Source organism: Chelonoidis abingdonii, chromosome 1 (genome assembly GCF_003597395.2).
Source record: "Chelonoidis abingdonii isolate Lonesome George chromosome 1, CheloAbing_2.0, whole genome shotgun sequence".
In the NCBI taxonomy this organism is placed as follows: Eukaryota; Metazoa; Chordata; order Testudines; family Testudinidae; genus Chelonoidis; species Chelonoidis abingdonii.
Window position 1 is genome coordinate 229,403,398 of NC_133769.1, and position 22,890 is coordinate 229,426,287.

The 22,890-nt window shown below is 42.4% G+C and overlaps 1 protein-coding gene across 3 annotated transcripts in view; it reads right to left on the reverse strand.

Moving 5' to 3' along the window:
• Positions 1-22,890, reverse strand: part of PPEF1 (protein phosphatase with EF-hand domain 1) — a 59,947-nt gene that overhangs the window by 24,162 nt on the left and 12,895 nt on the right. For 2 of the 3 annotated variants that reach the window (XM_032763411.2, XM_032763407.2), the window contains exons 2-6: positions 18,707-18,903; positions 16,158-16,285; positions 13,539-13,599; positions 5,394-5,524; positions 911-1,025 (exon numbers count right to left, since the gene is read on the reverse strand). In XM_032763411.2, coding sequence (XP_032619302.1) covers positions 911-1,025; positions 5,394-5,524; positions 13,539-13,599; positions 16,158-16,285; positions 18,707-18,758 — 487 coding nt within the window. In that variant the 5' untranslated portion in view covers positions 18,759-18,903. Of the gene's footprint in view, positions 1-910; positions 1,026-5,393; positions 5,525-8,756; positions 8,910-13,538; positions 13,600-16,157; positions 16,286-18,706; positions 18,904-22,890 lie in introns of those variants that run through there. The other variant, XM_032763413.2, reaches the window with a different exon arrangement.

Consider the following 22,890-nt stretch of genomic DNA (forward strand, 5'->3'; position numbering starts at 1 on the left):
AGCCAGTGTAAAACGGTACAGTTCTGGGGTGCAAGGTTGGGAAGCTGTTGGAATGTATATGTGCAGTGCTTATTAGAGATTGGTAGCTTGACATCAGCATCACAGTGTGAGAGACATCCCAGGCCGGTGGATTTTGGAGAGCTCAGCAGTCCCATGGTCCAGTTTGCACCCTGGGAACCCCATCACAACGAGTTTCATAACATTTCTACCCTTCAGCCCTATTAGGAAATTTTACATCAGCTATCAGAGGGGCAGCCATGTTAGTCTGGATCTGTAAAAGCAGCAAAGAATCTTGTGGCACCTTATAGACTAACAGACATTTTGGAGCATGAACTTTCGTGGGTGAGTACCCACTTCGTCGGATGCATCAACTATGAAATTCTAGGAAGTTCCTCATGATTTACTGAACATAGAGTTTTAGTCTCTTCGTTTATTTGATACAAAGCATAGACCAAGAAGGAGCACAACTTAAGCATCACCCCTTAACTCAGGGAAATTCTTACTGAAATTATTGTTGAGCAAGACGTGATGGAAAGTTGCCTTTCTCAAGGACATGAAAGTCAAGCAGTGATGCAGAAAGTAAATGTTGACAACACTAGGTGGCATTTTATATATTGTTGTGCAATTTTCAAAAAAAACAACAACCAAAAACCCACCACAATCCCTACTATACTGCAGGTTCTGTGTTTTAACACTGACTCACCAAGCAACATCTGACACGGGAAAAAAAAAGAGAGGAGGTTTATGGCTTTCTTAAAATATACCAGTGGTGACTCAACAGCACGAGTTGTAGTAGTTTGGGGAGATTTTCCCTTTTCTAAAACCATCTACAAAATTACAGTTATGGCTGCAGTCAGGAATATCCATATCATACTGTGGCCAAAACCAGCTATATGTGCGATCATCTTACCACAGATGGTTATCTCCTTGGAGTAGGAGGTTGACAGATGAATGATGTTAGGCATCTGTTTAAGCAGTTTTTTGGTTTCGTGTAGCAGCTGTAGGACATAGCGGGCATGAAGATGCTGTGAAAGGAATGCGGTGAGACAAAGGAGGCATATTATAAATATACATAGACCATACTACTCCATAAAAGTTCTGCCAACACAGAGACCCACCCACTACCAACAAGTTTGCAATAGGTACCTGCCATTTAAAGATTGTTTATAGTAGACATTTACTTTCTAAACACAATTACAGGCAGCATGGTCTAGGATGAAGAATTAGGAACTCAGAAGGATGGCCATACTGGGACAGACCAACGGTTTATCTAGCCCAGTATCCTGTCTTTCAACAGTGGCTGGTGCCAGATGCTTCAAAGGGAATTAACAGAACAGGGCAATTTTTTGAGTGCTTTGTTCCCTGCTGTCCAGTCCCAGCTTCTGGCAGTCAGAGATTTAAGGATACCCAGAGCATGGAGTCTTAGAACTCCCAAATTCTAAACCTAGCTTTCCCAGTAAATTGCTTTGGAGAAATCACTTCACCTGTGTGCCTCAGTTTTCCCACTTGTACAATGAGGTTAATAGGTACTTATTATAGCTCTTTGAATAGGTAAAGCTTATACAAATGCTAAGTATTGTTAAACAACAAAACAGGCTTCCTTTTAGCTGTGAAAGTTTAATATAATGAGTAGTAAAGTACAAAAGAAAGGAAAAAAAACATGAGAGAGAAAACTAAAGTCAGGGCTGTAAAGTTACTAGTTAATCTGCCTTTTTCTATATAAGCTACTCCTGACAGGATTCTGAGCACCTGCATGCATGCAGAATTCTTATGGTCTGCAGATTTCCGCACAGAAAAAATTTGAGTGAGACACATGCTTCTTCCTCATTAACCCAGGTGGTACGTCTGTTCCAGCACCTGGAGCAGCCCTCAGAGATACAAATCATGGGGGGGAGGGGCGAAAAGGAGAGGAGGGGTTGGGCATACATGCCAGCCTGGGAGACATTAATCACCATCATGGGCTGGGCATGCCTGCCTGTAAACAAGCAAGAGAGACTCTGTCCTTCACCCTTGCTACTGTGGAGCACCCGGTGTGGAGGTGTAGGACTTTGGGTTGTTAGGCACGAGGCAGGCTCTGTCCGCTGAGGCAGAAATATAGCAGCCTGCCTGCCTACATTCCTTCATTGCAACAAAGCAAGCAGCTGTTTTGCCAGTGTTGGAATCAGCCAGTGCTATCCCTTAAATTGCCTGGCAGCTCATTTTATAGCAGATAACAAGCATTGGATTGATAGAAAATTCAGTCAGTTTTTGCTTGAGAGGGGATAAGGTGTGGAAGAATAAGAGTCTGCTCTCTGCAGTCCTACACAACTGTTTCAATGTTTGAAATAAAACACAGTTCTTGATGTGAAAAAAAAACATTGTTAATGTTGCTATTGATAGTTAATTGATTTCCTTCTCTGAGGCAGAAATGTAGCAGCCTGCCTGCTAGTGACATTATTAATGTTCCTATTGTTAGTTAACTGTTCCCATTCTCAGTAAATTTCGCCAGGAGCATAAAATCTGTAAAAGTTTTAAGGCTCCTTTACATTGCCAGGGTGATATAAAGGAGCCTTTATTACAAAAGACAGTAAGGGAATCCTCAGTTAGGAAGACTATGTGCTTTCTCACTTTTTTTCCTGTGCCAAAGTGGCACAATGGTGTTAGATTACAGGTCAGGATTTATTTTACTTACCCATTAAAAAAAGACTGAGGGCAAATAAAACATTTACCAAGCAGTCAATAAAATGTCAGGACAATCAGAACTAAGCACTTCCCAAAGTACCCAGCCAGGTCCAGATGAAGTTACCAAAGGGCAAAGGGATATTTGTTCTTTTGCACGATGTGAACAGTCTTCACATCATGCATCAAAAATGACTCCACCAGCTTCTCATGCTGGAGAATTCTCTACAAAACTGCATGCAGATGGTATCATAAGCCTCTTTCCCAAATCTGGACCTTAGCGTCCAAAATCTGGGTGCCTAGCATGAACCTCCAAGCTTAATTACCAGCTTGGATTTTATCTCGCTGCCACCAGACAGGAATTACAGCGCCTGCCTCGCTTTGGTCCCTCAAACTTTCCCTGGAGGGACCCCAAGACCCAGAAGCTCTGAGTCTTACCGGCAAGGGAAATAACCCACTTCCCTTCCCCCTCTTTCTCCCACCCAGACTTTCCTCTCTGGGCTAACCTGAGAGTACTGATGCAATCTTTTTACATACACAAAGAAGACATCACTCTATTCCACAAAGAGACAAACCCCAAATACAAGGAAACAGAAATGATCGCTTCTTCCCCCACCAATCCCTGGTGCTTCAGACGAGCTTACCTCCTAGATCTAACACAAAGAGATTCCCCTCCCTTCGTTCCTTAGCCTACTCAGAGAGAAAAACTCAAACAGTCTTAAAATGAGCTTATATAAAAAAAAGAAAGAAAAAAGACATCAAAATTCTCTGTATCAAGATGACATAAAATACAGGGCTATTGCTTACAGAAAAAATATGAATAAACAGTCTGATTCAAAAGATCCAATTTGAAACATTCCAGCAAGCTGCACACATGTAAATACAACAAACAACATAAGCCTATATTGTTTTCTACCTGACTTACAATTTGGAAACAGAAGATAGAGATAGAAAGAACCTTCTCATAGCTGAGAGACAGACAAAAGACTCAGATCCCAAAAATTCCCTCCCTGACTTTGAAAAATCCAGTTTTTTGATTGGTCCTCTGGTCAGGTGTTTGGTTCCCTTTGTTACCCTTTACAGGTGAAAGAAACATTAACCCTTAGCTATCTATTTATGACAGATGGGGACAAATTATTCTGCACATTCTGGAATGTTGTTCTCAATCATGATTGATGGTCTGTAATTGTGGATCATTTTGCATAAAAAACCCACATTATTTTGACAAAATATGCAGAATTTTAAAATATTGTGCAAAGAATTTTTAATTTTTTGGTACAGAATTCCCCCAGAAGTAAGCAAGCATGAGAACGAACGTCTCAATCTTTAAAACTCGTCCATTCTATCTCTTTGTTCCTCTCAGCTACAAAAATACTTTCCCACTGAGATTCCTTTTCTTGTACTTCCTGCTCTGTTAATAGTGTCTAGGATGATCCCATCATCCAATGATTGTAGGTCTTTTCATTTAAAAATAGCCATCTCAATGTACCATCCACCTGAAATTCTACTGAGACTTTCAACCACTTCCGCTATGGAAGGTGGTACGGGGAGAGGCAAATTCACAGAGGCTAATTACCCCATCTCCAAAAAGTTTTGATCAAAGAATGAGCCTTAACTCCCACTTGGGAACAAGAACACCGGTGTTCAAGGGTGAAGCCTGTGTTTGCTCATTTACTCTTCTATTTACCACAGCTCCTCTTTCTAGAGCCATCACTCGAGATATATATTGGAAGCCCCATTTACTCAATAAATTTAAAACTAAACTGGACTATTAATAGATAGCACTGAAACTGCAGTTCAAAGTTTCAAATTAATCGCTCTCCATAACACCCAACAATGTAAATATTAGCATCATTTTACAGATGGGGAAACAGAGGCAAACAGGCAAAGAATTTGCCCAAGAGCACATACAAGGGAGTCAGTAGCAGAGCCAACTTCAGCTTTCCTAGCTCCTTGACTCATGCTCAATACTTTAGATCATAACAAATAATCAGTAAATGAACAGCAGAGAATAATCCTGCATTGGCAGAAAGAGTAGAAAGATGTATTAGGTCACCTAGTTCACTTAATTTCTATGACCTTATAATTTAGTCTCCGTAACAATTTTTGACATTACTTAAGTTTATTCATGATAGTCACAGGGCCGGTGCAACCACTAGGAGAACTAGGTGGCCCGCTCAGGTGAAGAGGTGGAGTGGAGGTGAGTTGGAGCAGAGGGGCATGGGGAAGGCCGCCCACAGTAACGGGAGAGGGGGGGACACAGGGGAACCGCTCCCTGCCCCAGATCACTTCCACTCTGCCTGCTCCGCTGAGCACACAGCCTTCGCAAGCCTGGGAGGGGAGGAGAATTAGAGCGGCGCCAGCATGCTCAGCGGAGGAGGCGGAGTGGAAGTGTGCTGGGGTGGGCTCCTTGGGCAGGGTTAGCTGCCGTGGAGGGGGCTCCCCGGGCCAGGTTAGCTGCCGCAGAGTATTGGGGAGCTCCCTGAATGGTGTTAGCTGCCATGGAGGGGGCTCCCCAGGTGGGGTTAGCTGCAGGGGGGGCTCCCCAGGTGGAGGGGTAGGGGGGCATGGTTAGCTGCTGCGGGGGGTGGGGGGACTCCTCTGGTGGGAGGGGCAGATGGGCGTGGTTAGCTGCTGCGGGGGAGGGCGACGGGCAGAGTTAGCTGGGTGCGGGGGTGGTGCAAGGTGGAAGTTTCACACCCTAGGCGCCAATACAGTCCCAACCCCTAACTTGCCTGTTGATCCTTGAAAGCATGAAGAAGTGAATTAGTGTCCGCAACAGTCAGGGGAAATGACAGCTGAGGTCCATGGTAGGAGTCTGGGATCTCTATCATCCGCTCATATTCTAGTAATTGTACATCCGAACCTGTGGTATTAAAATCACTGGGACTATTGAAAAATGATAAATCAAATCTAGAAAGGGAGGGAGGAAGACAATGTAGAAAGTCTCATCTTGGAAGGCAACACAAATTCTGAACGTACCAATAATCACTGGTATTTACACTGCTATAATAAAATGGTTAATTAGTTTCTGCCATTAGTTTGTGGATCAACTACAACTTTCCAATAATTATCTCTGATTTATAAAATAAAAAAAATACAGTGTCTAAAGTCAGATTGAACATTACTGCAAAATATTTTTCAACCACAGCCTGTAATTCTAGATTAGGAGAAATTTAGCTATCCAATCCGCCCTCCCTTCCCCCAAAATAGGTTTGAGTTATTGCTAATGATCGATAGCTCCTTCTTTATTGTTAATCATCAATAGCTCTTTCACCTGTTTACAACAATGTACTGTTAAACTTTTAATGGGGTTTAAAGCCAATTAGTTTTGTTGTAGTTACTTTGCTATATATGAGAAATGCCAAAAGCTCACTGAAGATTTAGGGCTTGTCTCCACTCAAAATACTACAGCAGCACAATTTGCGACCCTGCAGCGCTTCAGCACAGACGCCACCTACACCGATGGGAGGGGTTCTCCCACAGACACAGGTAATCCATCTCCCTGGAAGGCAGTAGTTAGGTCGACGGACGAATGCTTACATCAACCTAGTGCTGTCTACCAGGGTCGGCTTCAGAGATTTTGCCACCCCAAGCAGCCAAAAAAAAAAAAAAAAGCCACAATCGCGATCTGCCTCAATTCAGCAGGAGGTCGTTCGCTCCTAGCAGGAGTGAGGGACCCTCCGCCAAATTGCCACCGAATAGCTGAAAGTGTCGTCCCTCTCCAGAGTTGCCGCCCCAAGCACCTGCTTGATAAGCTGGTGCCTGGAGCCGGCCCTGCTGTCTACATGGGCAGTTAGGCTGGCTTAACTATGCAGCTCAGAGGTACGGATTTTTCCAGACCGATGTAGTTAAATTGACCTGTTTTTCTAGTGTAGCCCAAGCCTCAACCAAACAAACACTATTCTCTCACAGCTGTGTGCCAACAATGGTGTTTCAATATCACCATTTTCACTAGAGCTGAGACACAATGTCCCCATGTGGCCAGCTGTCATAAAACTATGCCTGAACTGCAGCAAGTATAAGTATGGCAGGAGAAAGAAACAGTCCGTTCTTCTGTTCTTCATGGAGTGTGGAGAAGGTGGAAATATTTCTAATTGCTTCAATTCAGGGTTCTTTTTATATACACTCGTCTATACATGAGCATGTAGGGCACTGAAGTGTTTGCTTTTGCACATCATTGGTCTGCCTCATTCCTTGGGCAGATCGAGAACCAACTAGCAGCAGGATCCTTATTAAAAACATTCTAGTGGTTGCTCAGGTCAACCTGCGGTGTTGCTCTTGTGAGGTTCCAGTTCATAAACAGCTTTTGTTTTCTTGTAGTTGAGCTTAATGTTTTTCATAACCCTCATTAGACTTGATCTGAAATTCATAAAAAAGGGTTTATTTATTATTTATCATCATGGCTGAAGAACTGGATGCAAAATAAAACTCGCAGCAGCTGAATCCTTGCATTCACATACATATTTTATATGATTCATAATGTATACAATGCCATCATACAGATAGAAGTTCAACTCGGCCAGCAACTGAAGAAAGTTCAAAATAAGAAGTGTTATCTGAAGAAACAGAAAGGAACAGTTTCCTTCTTAAATGTTTACCCCATTCAAATCCTGCATCTGCATCAATCTAACTGGAGCAAAGCATCAAGCAGCAACGCTAAGGGCTTTAGCCTACAAGGTGCTGAGCACTCCCAATTTCCACTGACTGTCCCTGATAGCTGAGTGCACGTCACCATCTTGCAGAAAGATCCATAACTGACTGACTAGTCAATACCTTATGAGTGCCTTCCTCTTTACAGGGTAATAATCAGATCTAGGTTAAACGGACTCTAGGCGCCTACCTACATGGAATCAATTTTGCCATGAAAAGCACAGTGACCTGAACATCCCAAACAGTGTGCACACCAGTTCTCACGGACAAGCCCAAGGAGAATAGCTCAGGCTATAGTTACTATCAAGTTACCAGGGAGTATCTTGAAGATATGACACTGAAATAGGTTCTCCAGTCTCTTGCTTCTATGCTCTGATTGGTTCCTGTCCTCACAGCTCCTCATCCAGGGCTCTGATAAACCTAGTCATTCCATCTTCTTACCACTATGCCCACTCTGACTCCATGCTTAATCTCAGGCTTTGCAATGTCTCCTTCTAAAGGGCTGGCTTACCCCAGCCCCTACCCTCACTTTAGAGCAATTCCATTTTAAAATTAATTTTTATTGATTTGCTGGAGATTGCATGGGGTGACAGGCAAGGAATTATGTCAGAAATTGAGGTATCTATGTTTGCTGTGGGCATATGGAAGAGGAATTCTAAGAACAGCAACCAATCAGAGCAGGGATTTATAGGAGCTAGAGTAGGGAGATTTGCATAATTACTGAGCTTATACTGAGAAATAAGCATTCTTAATTACATAAATCAGAGCCCTACCCCAAGCCAGCATGCAGGGATTTGCCACATTGAAAGATACACGTATAGCCGTGGATTAATAATTGCATAGTATCCTGTGTTCTCAACTAGTAGGGAGGACTCTCTTTCAAGGTGACATGAAATAAAGAATAGTTCTTCATATACTGTACCAAATAAATCAGTTCCCCACTGCATGTAACCAAAAGATTAAGACAAAACACAAAGGCGATCTATGTTTTGTGTGTTCCCATACAGTACAATCTGTTACTTTTTTATTTAAATGATGGAAATTACCAAGAATATGTGCTATGTCAATTGCTTAAAATTAATTTTCTTTTCTCCTGGTAGAGATCCTGGGGGTGGATTGAAAGGCTGGGCAGGTACATTCACAAACCCCCTCCCCCCCCGCCCCTTTTTTTTTAATACTGCTGAAAGGGCTTTTACAGCTCCCTCCCACAGACCTCTTTGAAAATCACCTCCAAACACCACCAGAATATCAAGACTGCTAAGTGAACGATTTATACAGTTATGAAGCATCTTGCTCATGACGCTGAAACTACACTGACATCAGGAAGAGGCAGAGGAGATGAGAAATAGCTGTGGGCAAAACAAATCGAAAGGACAATTGCATTAAGTGGAAAGTGATCACAATTTTTTTAAAACATTAAAAAAAAAACAGGAAAGTAAACTTACATTGTGATGAGCCAGGAAGATTTCTTAGGGGCTTAATTATAGTACATCTCTACCCCGATAGAACGCTGTCCTCGGGAGCCAAAAAATCTTACTGCATTATAGGTGAAAACACGTCATATTGAACTTGCTTTGATCCGCCGGAGTGCGCAGCCCCACCCCCTCAGAGTGCTGCTTTAGGGCATTATATCCGAATTCGTGTTATATCGGGGTCTATAAGACCTTCAGAGATCCCCATCCCTCTCTTCTTTCCTGCACACAGAACTACTGAACAGGACAGGCAATCTCTGCTTTTACTGAGGCTCGCACAAGGGTCCAAGACAGAAGTTCTTGGGGAGGAACTTGGCTAGAGTGGAGTGAATAAGCCATGTTTCAGTTCAAGGTTCGACCAGAAAAACCCAGAAGAAACATTAGTTAGATTCAAATAAAAAGATTTTAAAGAAAAATTGTCAAATTGAAAAACTTGACAAAACTGTGTGAGTTGACAGAAATGTTTCAGATTGGACCCAAACTAATTTTTTTTTCCAGTTTTTCATTTCAAATTGATATGGTTTGATCAACTTGAATAGATTTTTTTTATATTTTTTCATTTTGATTCAGTCTTTTTCAGGTGTTTTTCATTCTGTTTTTTTTTTTCCTGGTCAAATTTCAGAACAGAGCGCTGTTTCAATATAAAAAGTTGAAACAAAGTGTTTCAACGTGGCAGAAACAAAAACATTTTATGTAATATATATATATTTTTTTTTACGGAAATTATTTGTCAAATTGACTTAAACTGCAAATAGTGTTGAAGCCCTGAAAAATGCAAAGGTCATCTAAAATGTTTTTGCTTAGCTCTATTCAGGACTTTTTAGCCCTGTTTCTATTACTCTAAGTTAAAGGAACATGTGTTGCGGAAAGCAGCAGCAGAATTCTGTTTATCGGATCCTGGGCTTCCTAAAACATTTGGACAATTGGCCAGGCTGATTTGCAGCTTCTTTTGTTGACTATGCTCACATTCACAGTCGGTCAGTTCCGAAATGCCTTGAATCAGCAAGAACTTAAGCACCTGCTTAAGAATAGCCCTGTCCAGAAAAGCATTTTAAATACCTGCTTAAGTCCCAGTAAAGTCAGGTTCTTAAATGCTTTGCTAAATAGAGATGGACTTAGGTTTATGTTTCAAGCTAAGCACATGCCTAAATGCTTTGCTGAATCAGAGCCTAAGGGCTTGTCTACGCTTAAAATGCTAAAGCAGCACAGCTGCAGCATTACAGCTGCACTGCTGTAGTGCTTCAGTGCAGACACCATCTACACTGATGGGAGAATCCTTGGTGGTAGCTATGTCAATAGAAGAATTCTTCTGTCAGCCTAGCACTGTCTACACCGGTGCATAGGTTGCCCTAATTACGCTGTTCGGGGTATGGATTTTTCACACCCCTGAGCGATGGAGCTGGGTCGACCTAACTTTTTAGTACAGCCCAGGCCTAAACATTGATTTGACAAGCTTAGTGTTTAAAAAAAACCAAACCAACCCTCTACTGCACATTTTCACTATGTAAGCACTTATAACATGCAAATAGTTAAACCAATTCCCTTTGGTCAAGGCCTTGTGCTGCCTCTCAGTGAGAACTATTTCCATGCCATTCTTGAAACTTTCAGTCCTTATTTTTTTCAGCTGTAGGTCTGAAAAGATTTTTTTGACGGGAAGCTTGTATTTTTTAGCCTCTTCTATTGTAAGAGTGGTAGACCTTTTTACACTCAAAAAAACAACAAGAAAGAGAGTTATCTTTGGGCAGACACCAAGTCTCAAACATTTAACCCCAAAGATACAACTTTCTGAAAACTATATGACAGTGAAAATTGAGCTTTATCACGAAAGCTTTTTGTTTTTTGACCAAGAATCACAGAACCGTAGGGTTAGAAGAGATTGCAAGGGTCATCTAGTCTAACCCCCTGGCAATATGCAGGATTTGTTGCATCTAAACCATTCAAGACACATGGCTATCCAGACTCCTTTTGAAAACCTCCAGCGAAGGAGCTTCCACAACCTCCCAAGGCAGTCTTTAACTATAACTAATATTTGTTCTTAATGCAGGCAGACCACACAGGGGAAAAAGGGGCAATTTACACCCCTTACTCTTCAGTGTGGGCACAAGAAGTGAGCCATGACTTCACCCTATATAGTTAAAGTGTTTATCAGACCTTTACCTAAGAAAGGTCAATATATATAGATTTATCTAGGCTGGTTAGGGGAGACATCTCGGACATGATTTACAAGCAACTGAATAGCCAAGCTAACCCATCATCCTAAAAACTTTGGATTCAGCTGGGTTCAGAAGGTGAAGTGAAATATACCATTAGAGCAGACAACTAGGTAGATGATATGAATTTCATTAGATCTTCTTTGAGTTAGCCACTTTATTCTTATAAAACCCCGCAAGAAAAGCAATCATTTGCAGACCGCACTTATCTGTCTTAGTGCACTGTGTAGAAAAATCAATTGCAGGACTACCTTATTCTCCGTCTTGGCCCTGGAGCACAGATGTACTTTCTTCTTCAAGAAGAGTGCACTGTACATTAGGCATTCCAGACAGTTTAAGAGAGAAGAACTGTGGTTTCTAATTGTTGCCATTAGAACACTGAACCACTTATAGTTTTTGATGGTTTTATTCTGCTATCAAAGTGCCTTGTATGCATTTTAAATGAAGTAATCAATGGCTGGCCCAGATGAAAGAGAAGTGATATTTCATATTCTTTTATGACTCAATAAGGTAAGGACTGCCTCCTTCTTAACACAGCTAGGTTCAGATTTGCTTATCTCTCTTCAGACCTCCTAAACAAATTGCTGTTTGTTTAACAGAAGTCAGTTTCAAGCTGTAGCTCTGTGTGGAATTTGCACTTCAAAGGCTACTTTTATCCAAGGATCTCAAAACACTTTAAAGATCAAAGGCTAGTCTTTCGTTGCCTTATTAGAGCTGGTTGCAAAACATTGTAACATAGCCTAATATAAAACTTAATTTGATCATTGAAATTGTTCACATTCTGAATGGTTTTGGTATTCCTTGAATCCTGTGCACTATTCACTTCAGTCATATAGGATGAAATTCAATAAGGACAAATGCAAATACTCCACTTAGGAAGGAACAATCAGTTGCACACATACAAAATGGGAAATGACCGCCTAGGAAGGAGTACTGCAGAAAGGGATCTGGGGGTCACAGTGGATCACAAGCTAAATATGAGTCAACAGTGTAACACTATTGCAAAAAAAGCAAACATCATTCAGGAGGGATGTATTAGCAGGAGTGTTGTAAGCAAGACACAAGAACTAATTCTCCTGCTCTACTCTGCGCTGATTAGGTCTCAACTGGAGTATTATGTTCAGTTCTGGATGCCACATTTCAGGAAAGATGTGTACAAACTGGAGAAAGTCCAGAGAAGAGCATCAAAAATGATTAAAAGTCTAGAAAACATGACCAATGAGGGAAGATGGGAAAAAATGGGTTTGTTTAGTCTGGAGAAGAGAAGACAGAGTGGGCATGATAATAGTTTTCAAGTACATAAAAGGTTGTTACAAAGAGGAGGGTTAACAATCATTTTCCTTAACCTCTGATGATGGGACCAAGAAGCAATGGACTGGAATTGCAGAAAGAACAGTTTAGGCTGGACATTAGGAAAAACTTCCTGTCAGGGTGATTAAGCACTGGAATAAATTGCCTAGGGAGGTTATGGGATCTCAATCACTGGAGATTTTTAAGAGCAGGTTAACCCAACCATCTGTCAGGGATGATCTAGATAATACTTAGTCCTGCCATGAGGGCAGGGGACTGGACTAGATGACCTCTTGAGGTCCCTTCCAATTCCATAATTCTACTAAAATGAAATTACAGTATGTTCCTGTTGTGGTCTTTCCTCATGAATCTTCTCTGGCTTCCAACCCTCTGCTTCTACAACTTCTTCCTTCGTTGGCTGCTCCCCTTAATTTTCAGAATATCTCATTCCTACAGGGATCAGAGAAGTAGAATGGCAAAGGGATCCAAGGTATCCCTGGCAAGTCTGTTCCAGCTGAGTTCAGCGATTACAACTATTTTTAAGAAGATTATTTTATTTATAAGCATCTGTCCCAAATTTTTAAAATTTATGACTAAACATAATCCAGTCATTGTTTTATTAAACCAAAGCATTCCCCCTGGAGTGTCAAAAATCCATGTCATATCCACAAGGACTGGATTTTGCATCTGCAGCTCTGGTTAGCTAAAAAATGTGGGAAAACTCATGTAAGCAGACAACTTCCTACTGGCCCAACATAAAATGCTCTGCAGTAAAAGTGCAGAATAAATTACACTAAAAAATGCTCCATATTTGCCTTTTTCAGATGATGTCATAGAGAACACCTCTGTGCTTTGTCACATCTGCTCAGTATTGGTCAATGCATATTCCTTTTTGAGACTTTTCCATTACAAATTAAAAAAATACATAGTTCCACCCCCAATCTCTGGGAGGGTTGCAAGCAGTAAGAACACAAGAACAATTTACTAGCTCTTCAAAGAGACAATACAGCATAAAACACTGTATACATTTTGGGGTCTACTTATATGTTTGACTGGAATCTCACACAGTTCAATGTACTGTATGTATATATTCAACAGAATCAGCATCTATAGGATCAAGTTTTCACTACAGTGCATGGGAAGCTCCAAGCTAAGCTTCAGTCATGTGCATGTAGCTAGGCATCACACAGACAACTCACCGGCTAATGTCTGCTTTTAAACTGGAATTTCCATATTAAACTTTTTTTATCCTTACCTGTATCAGTCTCGTTGAGATGAGTAAAGTGATCCAGCATGAATGTAAAAAAACTGGACAGCTGAATAAGAAAAGAAAAGTATCAGAGGGGTAGCCGTGTTAGTCTGGATCTGTAAAAGCAGCAGAGAATCCTGTGGCACCTTATAGACACAGACGCAGGTGGTGGAAATTTCCAGGGGTAGGTATATATATGCTACCCTGCATCTGACGAAGTGGGTATTCACCCACGAAAGCTCACGCTCCAAAACATCTGTTAGTCTATAAGGTGCCACAGGATTCTCTGCTGCTTTTAAGAAAAAAAAATACACTGATCAATTCAATTCAATTCAATTCAGGAGATCATACAAACATTAATGGTCTCTCATTTTTCTTTACTCTTTTCCCTCTAATTAGGACATTCAGCTAGAAAGATACAGAGGCACCTTGGATCTGTATCACTCATTTATGATAACAATGCAACCTTGTCCTCTTGTAGGAGTTGCAACTTTCTCCCTCCTCCTTACTGCAGGCTAGTGGGCTCACGCTGATTCATAAGCATCACTAATTGAATTCAACAAACTCCTTTAAAGCTAGCTGATACTGTTCATTTTCAGAATAGAATGAACATTAACTGAGCTTCATTAAACCATGTAAAACAATAACAAAAAACAGCAGTGCAAGTAGCGCGGTACAGTCCGTTATGCCGTACTAGCAAAATATCTATAGCTGGTACGGCATACCGGAAAGGAGCAGCAGAACGTGTGGCCACTGGGCAGCCCCACACTAGCAATTCCTCCAATGCAGCTGTACTGCCCCCAGCCCTTCCATGCACGGTCTTCTCCAGATGTACAGCAACCCCGACAGAGGGCAATGCTGCGGGCAGGGATGGGAGCGGTAGAGCCGCGCTGGAGGAGCTGCAGGCGTAAGGCCATCCGGTGGCCCCATGTTCTGCTCTTTTCCTCACTGCGGTTCCCAGGTCCCGGGTGAGCTGCGAGCATAAGGCAGTGGCCCCACATTCTGCGGTTCCAAAGGTGCAGCGGGAGGAGGACAGAACCCCCACCTCCCCAGGTAAGGGGGGTGAATCATGGGGAGGGGACAGGGAAAACATGGGGGCCCTGGACTGGGGGCAGGGAGGAGTCACATGGAGGGTCATGTGAGCAGGTCACATGCCCCCCATCCAGTAAGAGATGGATTCCACTTGCACCACTGACAAAAAGGGACCAAATTTTGAAGTCCAGCACTGTCTGTTGAAATATAATATTGACTGAAGTCATTTATAATGTTTTGTAAGAATTCATTTAAAAACACACACTGTTAGAAAATGTAAAATGCTTTCCAAAAAATTAAACTGTATTTTTAAAGAAAAGTGTAAGAAACGTAGAAAAATGTGTGGCAAAGAATTTTCCACCTTGCTCTTGCCGTTAGGCCAGTGAACACCCCAGAGGTGGCTTAAGGTCTCCTGGGGCCCTGAGCCAAAGCAAGTGAGGAGGCCACCATGATGGAACGGTGGCCTCACCCCACCCTTTCTGCCTGCAGCCTCACCCCCATTCCACACACTCCCGTGACCCCTCCTCCTGTTCGTTCCTTTCTGCCACCACCACACTACTGTGGCCCCAAGACTGGAGAAGCTCTGTCCCCCCCACCTCAGCCCTGCAGCGGGGACTGAAAGTTACTCCAGCCCTGAGGCCATGGCAGGGAGAGAGAGCTACTCCAGTCCCAGGGCTTCAGCTGAGGCTTCCCCTGACCGCCCCACGGTTTCTGCTAGGGCTCTGGGCTTCTGCTGCCCCATGGCGGATTTCTACTGGGATGCCCATTTTTCTGGGGGACCCCAGGTACAGGCCTCTGTGTTCAGGCCCCATGGGCCCATTGGATAATCCACCACTACCACCACTCTCTTTAAAATGTTGATGAGGATGATTGTTTGTATTACAGTAGCCCTATTGGGCTAGATGCTGTACAAATAGTGAGAGAGAGTATCTGCCCTGAAGCACTGACAAATTAAAGTGTGAGAAAGGAAATATTTTACATTAGTTTACTGCTATTTTAATTTTTGATTTGCCCAAGATCACACAGGAAATCTGTGGCAGAGCCAGGAACAAAATCCAGATCTCCTTAGTCACAGTTCAGAGCCTTAATTACAAAACCATCCTCCTTCCTTAGTTTAACAAACAAACCGATTACAGGCAAAAAGCTAAATAAACTGAACTTTTTGGTAAGCATCCAAAACATCCACAGGATTAGATGTTTTGTAAACATACAAGTAATATAATCCCTCCTGCTTCAGGGGATAAAGTAACCTCTAACTCGTGGAGGGTTAGGAAGAAACTTCCTCTATAAGCATGTTATTCCATAATTTTAATTACAGGGGTCATGCACCTTCTTTTGAAGCTTCTGATACTGGCCTCTGTCAGAGACAGGTTACTGCACTGGATGGAACAGTGATCCAGTCTGGTATGGCCATTTCCACGTTCCTATTTTTAAGTAAATCAGGGAATTGGATACCCAAAAAATTCAGGTGGGCATGCAGCTCAGAAGTTGCAACCCATACCTGCAGTTATCCATTTGGTTTGTGCAGCTTAGGGATACATTTCTGGACAGTGTGGCCTTCATATTTCACCATAACAACCCAGGAGAACAGACCTGTAACTGAGCTTGTTCTTCAGCATATTCAATTGACTGAAAGATACTAAGAGCATACTGCCGCCTCATCTTCAGCCGGGCCATGTAACACCGATACCACCTCTGAATGAGGATAGCTGCTTTTATTGCTGCCAAAATACAAAGCCACAAAAATACAACAAAACAAAGTTACTGTGCAGTTTCTCTGAAAACAGAAAGGCGTTCAGTTTCCACACTCCCTCCTCTCCAGAATCCCGTCCAGATATCCACACCCCTCTCCCCGCAGAGCACAGCTGTGAGGTCCCCTGTAGCCCAGATACCCGCACCCCTCTCCCCCAGAATCCAGTCATGCCCCCACCACCAGCCTAGACACCAAGCCCTCTATCCCCCAGGGCCCAGGGATCCAGAGGGAGAACAGCCTGATGCTCAGTCCCAGCCAGGCTTGCATGGTGGAGTTTCCTGCGCACTGCACAGTTGCCAACCTTCACACGGTAAATAAGCACTCGACTTTCACAATAAGTCAAAAATCAAGCCAACCCTATTTCAAAACAAGGCCAAAACAAGCCAGTCCCTGAGAACCCCAACACGCAATGTGCCTAGATCCCCCCCAGCGTGCAGTCTGGGACTGTGGTGGGCCCGCTGTGCACCCCTGACACTCTCTCTCCCTCTTGCCCCTGCTTGTCTGGAGCCAATCAAAAAAAGAAGCAACAAGCTATAAGTAAAAAACTAGCCAAGAAGCAACTCGCAAGCCAATTAAGCCAAAAACAAGCCCAGATTCTGCATTTTTTCCATGGGGTTGCCATGTCTGGCACACCGCACTCTCCTTCCCTCAAGGCATGCGAGAAACTGCAGCTGCTGGAAACCCTCCAGCTCCTCCTCCTCCTTTCCCGCCTCCCTGGCAGTGTCTTCCATGTGCGAGTTGGGTTCAGCAGGGTCCAGCAGCCCCTAGTGGCAGCCCACTGCAGCCCATTTTTGTGGGAGAAAGGAAATTTTGCACAAAAAACATTAATGTCTGAAAAAATCTGCACTGCGCAATAGCACAGAATTCCCTCAGGAGTACTAGTGGAGACACATAAGAGTCCTTGCCAGTATAGTTTATACCAGTTCCCTGAACAAAATAAGATAGACCAGCAAAATGACTTCTTTGCTGGAATAACTGCATCTACACTAAGACTATGTACATACTGCAGCTTAGGTTGGCATAAATTGTGTCGCTCAGGGGTGTGACTAAGCCACCGCCCTGAGTGACATAAGTTACACTGACCTAAGCACCAGTGTGGATAGTGCTCTGTTGGCAGGAGACTTTCTCCTGCTGATGTAGCTAGCGCCACTTGTGGGGAGCTGGAGAAATGAAGTCGAAGGGAGAGCTGTCTCCCATCAGCTTAGACCATCTGCACTAGCAGCGGTACAGCTGCTCTGATGCCACTGCGCTGATGTAAGCTCTGTAGCATAGCCATAGCCTAGAACTTCTGCCGGCATACCTATGTTGGCTGGGCAGTGACTTTTTTCACATACTTAACTGAGGGATGTCTTCACAATCAATAGCTTTTCCCCTTCTCCTCTCCCCATCCCCACCCCTGATCATTAAAGGGACTGCATCAAGTAGTTAGAATTATTTGTATTACCATAACACCTAAAAGCCCCAGTCATGGACCATGATCCCTTTACGCACTGCACAAATACAAAAGGCAGTCCTGTCCCAGAGAGCTTACTGCCTAGGTAATGGTTAAAGATACTGTTACTCTAAGTTCTGGTTAAAATGTAACCCTATTACTAATGGGCTAATCCCATTCAGCACCAGACACTGAGTGTTACAAGTATTCAGTGCAGAGTATTAAACTGGTGAGCAAAAGAGGGAGAGCATGTCATTTAAAATCTGCGACCCTGTTCCTCATCTGTAATGAGCAGAAAAATCCACCCCCCTGCATCATGCTTATTCTGTTTTGCAGACTGCAAGCTCTTCAGGGTAGGGATTGTTTCTTACTACGTGTATGTACAGCACCAAGCACCATGAAGCTTTGCTTCCTGATTGAGTCTTTAAGCACTATTATAATGCAAATAATAATAAAGCTTGTGCAAGGCATGTGAGGGGAAATGGAGCCATCCCCAGGAGCCCTGTGCAAAGGCTAGGTACATTCTAGCTCTATGCCAAACACCACTGGCACATAACACTGCGTGACATATTTTTTGAACAAGGAAATTGCCGGCATTAACTTTTAACAGAATTTTTACCCAAGTACAGAAGCGATTTGTCAACCAACAGACTAACTGACATTAAGCAAGAAATAAAACAAAACACTGTTTTGCAGACTAATCATTCTGTAGTGCAATTATTGAATTTGACCATCACTGAGGTAGCTCTGTTTGATTTCAGTTTCTTTGTAACTAACAGAGTCATTCTGCCTTAACCAACATTTAAAAGTCAGACATCCTCTAAAAGAGAACATTTAAAACAGAATTTAGTCTAAACTATTACTTGACAACAGGATTGGGGACGGGGAGCAAGTGCAACCCTTGAATTGTTAACAGAGGATAACAAGGCTAACAAATGACACAGGTGCAGCACCTACCTCTCTCTGACTTTTTTGCCCGACTCCCAGTCACAGAAGTGCCACATCCCATGGCTCTAGTACAGACTGTCCATCAATGTATTTTCTCTTCCTAGGCAATGGGTTTTTCCTCATCCAACTGTGTTACAAGCATTTCCTTTATGTTCCACTTATGATGCAATGAACCACCCCAAGCTGATTCACTCCTGTTATTAGCTCTTATGAGGAAGAGGAGCAGGGGAGGTAATAAAAAAGAATGTGATTAATAGCATAGAATCTACTGTGCAACTCAGCAGAGATCATTAAAGCTCATTATGAAATACTGTATGTCATGTGATGTGGAAACTGAACCTAACAAACAGCGTAGGGTTATTTTCCAGAACTCAGCAGTGCTAGCCTCCTATTGCTGTTGCCTGCATTAGGGTCAGATGAACATCTATGAATAAAGTTTCCTCTTCTGAATAAAATGCAACATACTGGCTGAAAAGTAATATGTACCAGTGAGCTATTGAAAGTTTTATTACTAGTGACAGGAAACTACAGAGAAATTACTTTTGTTAATGTGATTTGAAAAGTAGTGCATCAGAACTTAAAGAATTTAAAATTAAATGGAAATGATACTACAACTATTCAACCAACAAAATACATTTTAAGATGACTCACCCTACCATTTACCAGTACACTGCACTTAATGTCTCATCACACCATAATGCTGTTCACCAGTTCTTCTGAGTACAGAAGAAGCTCTTTAATGTACACTTAGTTAATATCAAATCTCAAATACACTTGAACACAATATAAGGTGACCCCTTGCAAAGTTTTAGTAGCAGATACGATGCTGTAGTGAGGTGTCTCATAATAAGAATTCACTTATTTTTACTAAATGTACTACAGCACATTTAGTATGAATCATGATAACAAAACTAAGCTAATTTTGTCAAATAAATGAACAAAGTAAATTTTATAATGCAGCCTTCCGGGTTTTTCTTCGTGTTTGTTCATACATTCACTAATTCACATCATTCACAAATTTGCAACGTGTCTCCTAGTCAATGAGTTCAAATTAGTGAATTTCACTGTAAAATAAATTTGGTGAAATTTTTGAGCACTACACAATTCTATAGAGTTTTAAGATTGTTGGGGGTTATTTTAGCCTGAATACCTTATCTGATCATACTTTTACTTCTCTTTCCTGTGGTTATGTATGAGTCTGTAGCACAGACTGCATGGCTAAATTATTGTGCCCATTATATTTAATATCCTTTCAAAAGGTTTCAAAACAAAAAGCAAAGCACTCTCTCCAGCCAATCTAAATGTGACTACATAAATAATACAACAAATGCTTGACTAGTGCTCTTTTGCTTCTATTTTACTGTTATGATAAACAAGATGAAAGGCATGAAGAGGCAGATAAAGGCAAAAATGTTATAACAACTAGTGCAGTCTATAAAGTTACTGTATTTGCAAGACCATAAACTAGGACACTGCTGTTGCAACATTTTTTGTAGTCACAAAATACTCCTACAAAAGACAAAAGTACGCTTTAAAAATCTACGCCGGTCTTGCGACTGCCCAGCTTCTGAAGTCAGTGACATAGAGCATACTTCACAGAGAGGAGGGTTTTTTCTAGTAACTCCAGTGTTCTGAATGAGTTTATCGTGAAACACAGAACAAGCGATGTTAACATTCACTTTGAAGAAAACAGCAGCTTTAATGTCTGCACTCATTCAGTTTCTCTCTTTGCTCCATGCAGCGTTCACTGCACTGCACACCATCTCCTAACTTGTCTCCCTAGGATGTTCACAGGCCATTATGGGTCCAGCTGGCACAGCCAATCACCTACCCTGCGCCTGGGGTGGTAGACTCCCCCTCTCCCTGGCCTGACAAGGCCAGAGCCTGTTATTACTGCTCAGCCCTGCCTGAGGGCCTGAGCACCCTGACTCAGCGTTTGTTGCCCCACCTGAGCCAGGGCCAGACTAACTGCATTTCGGCCAGCTACAGCAGGGGCTACCGAGAGAGACCCCCCCGGCTGGACTAATCCCCTGGAACCATCGGTGTGTAGTGAGATGGTGTGGTCCCCTACTGCCCCGGAGAAGATCGAGCCCCAGTGAACTCGTGTACACTCCTCTTGACTAGACTACACAGTGCAATATTCCAGGGAATGAATCCTTCATCACTTACAAAACCCCAGCTAATACAGAACACTGAAGCACTTCTCAGCAACAAAGGCTACCGTAAGCACATCTAATCTGTGCTCCATTCTCTACTGTGGATTCCCATCGAATATCAATTCGAGATCAAGATTTCGATCCTTATTTTCAAGGTGCTCAATAGTCTGGGTATCTAGAAGATCGCTTAATGTTCCAAAATGAAGACTGGTCAACAACTCCCCTCCTCTGGCACAATGGAACACTCTACAATAAGGGTAAAGTTTGTTTGTGCAGGAGACAGCTTTCTCTGAAACCAGTCTGGGAGCGAGTTCCCCTAGGAACTAAGGATTGTCAAAAACCTTACCACCTTCCACTCTGAAGAAGTGCACCTGGCACTTGATCTGCCTTCTTTAATAACCACAGAGCAGTGAGTATATTAAAAAAACAACCCAAAACACAAAATCTTACCAACACTGTACATATAATTATCCCCTAGGGGTAAAAATGACAGAGAACAAGCCACATACGACACATTAGTCACAACACTTTACAGGCCGCTGGTAGGTGCTCAGATACCAGGGTGATGAAGTAGCAACCTATTTAGAACAGAAAAGGAGTTCCACTGGACTGTCTACTCCTGATAAATACTGAGCAAATATTACCCAGTGTAGCAATATGTCTTAAACAAAGAAACAAAAAAAAACCCAAACCCCTAACAATTTGACTGATGAAATGAAAAACTAGGGCTTTCCTGGTGTTTCCAAAGAAGTTTCTAGGATACCAGTAAATCATATGAAAAAGCAGGACACGGGGTAGTTAGCATACTAGCTGCTGTTTTTAAAGAAAACATGCTTCCATAAGGCAGATGATAGAACAACTTTTGGGACAATAAGGGTAAGCAGATACTGCAATCTCTGGGGAGCAGTTAATGCAACACAACCCCAATTATGCAGAACCCCAGATATTTCAAGCTTCACCCTGAGGAAAGGGCCACTGACTGGTGATTACCTATTCCCAGAGCTGGAGATTCTTTATAGAGCCAGGCCTAGAGTGTAACAGCTGAACTGTCCAGTCGGGATGTGGAAAGACTGACACCTACCGAAGTCCTATGTTGGAGTTAGTGTAGCCTCTAGTAAGCATCTAACATCAAATCGGTTCTTTTATTGTTTTTTATGTTGTCTCTGTAATTGTTTTACCCTAAGAATAAATGCAGTTTGCTTTGTGGCGGCTGGTTGGTAACTGGCATACACTGTTGTAGTGTATACACCAAAATTGAAGCACCCAAATTAGTGGACGCATTTGAAAACTCATGTTTGACTTTTAATGAAATTAGATGGCAAGGCTTTTAGGGCAGGGAGTGCACCTGTTTTGTAAAACGCAACATATATTCGCAGCACTACATTAGTTATGCTATAAGCCGATGAGCCCAAGGGCTGTCAGATATGACAGAGCAGGCCTGAGGATCCAATGGCCATACAAATGAAAGGCACTAGCCTCTTATCTCTCATTCTTTCCCTATCACTAGGGCTTAATTTTTGCCAGAGCTTGGCAGTTCATAGTCTCGGCACCTCAGGGCTTGATGTGTCAGTTACGAAAATAAAAAAAAATTGCTCCAGCCCCAGCACTAATTGCTTGAGCCTGAGCAGCTTTCATTACAAATTAAGCACTGCCTATTACTGTTGCCCTGTTTGTTCCTTCTGCTTCTTCATCGTTTTCATAAATGAAGATTGAAGAGTTGTATTCGTTTTTCTCAGGACAGGATCCCTGCTGGGATGCAGCTGAATTTATGCTACATTGCACTTTCCCTGCAGGTTGTTTCAGTGGGCATTTCCCATTGTGCAAGTTCTCTATTCTCTCTCTCCTATTCCTATCTGTATTTCTATTACAGGGCATTTATGATGTCCTTCAGTAACATTGGTCAGAAAAATATTTGTGGTTTGATGAATTATGACAGGGAGATGGATTTTCTAGGAGCTTTTGAGGATGTACATTTCTCATTAGAGGTCTGGCTTTGGCACCTCTCACTGCTTATATTTTGATTTATTAAACATTCCA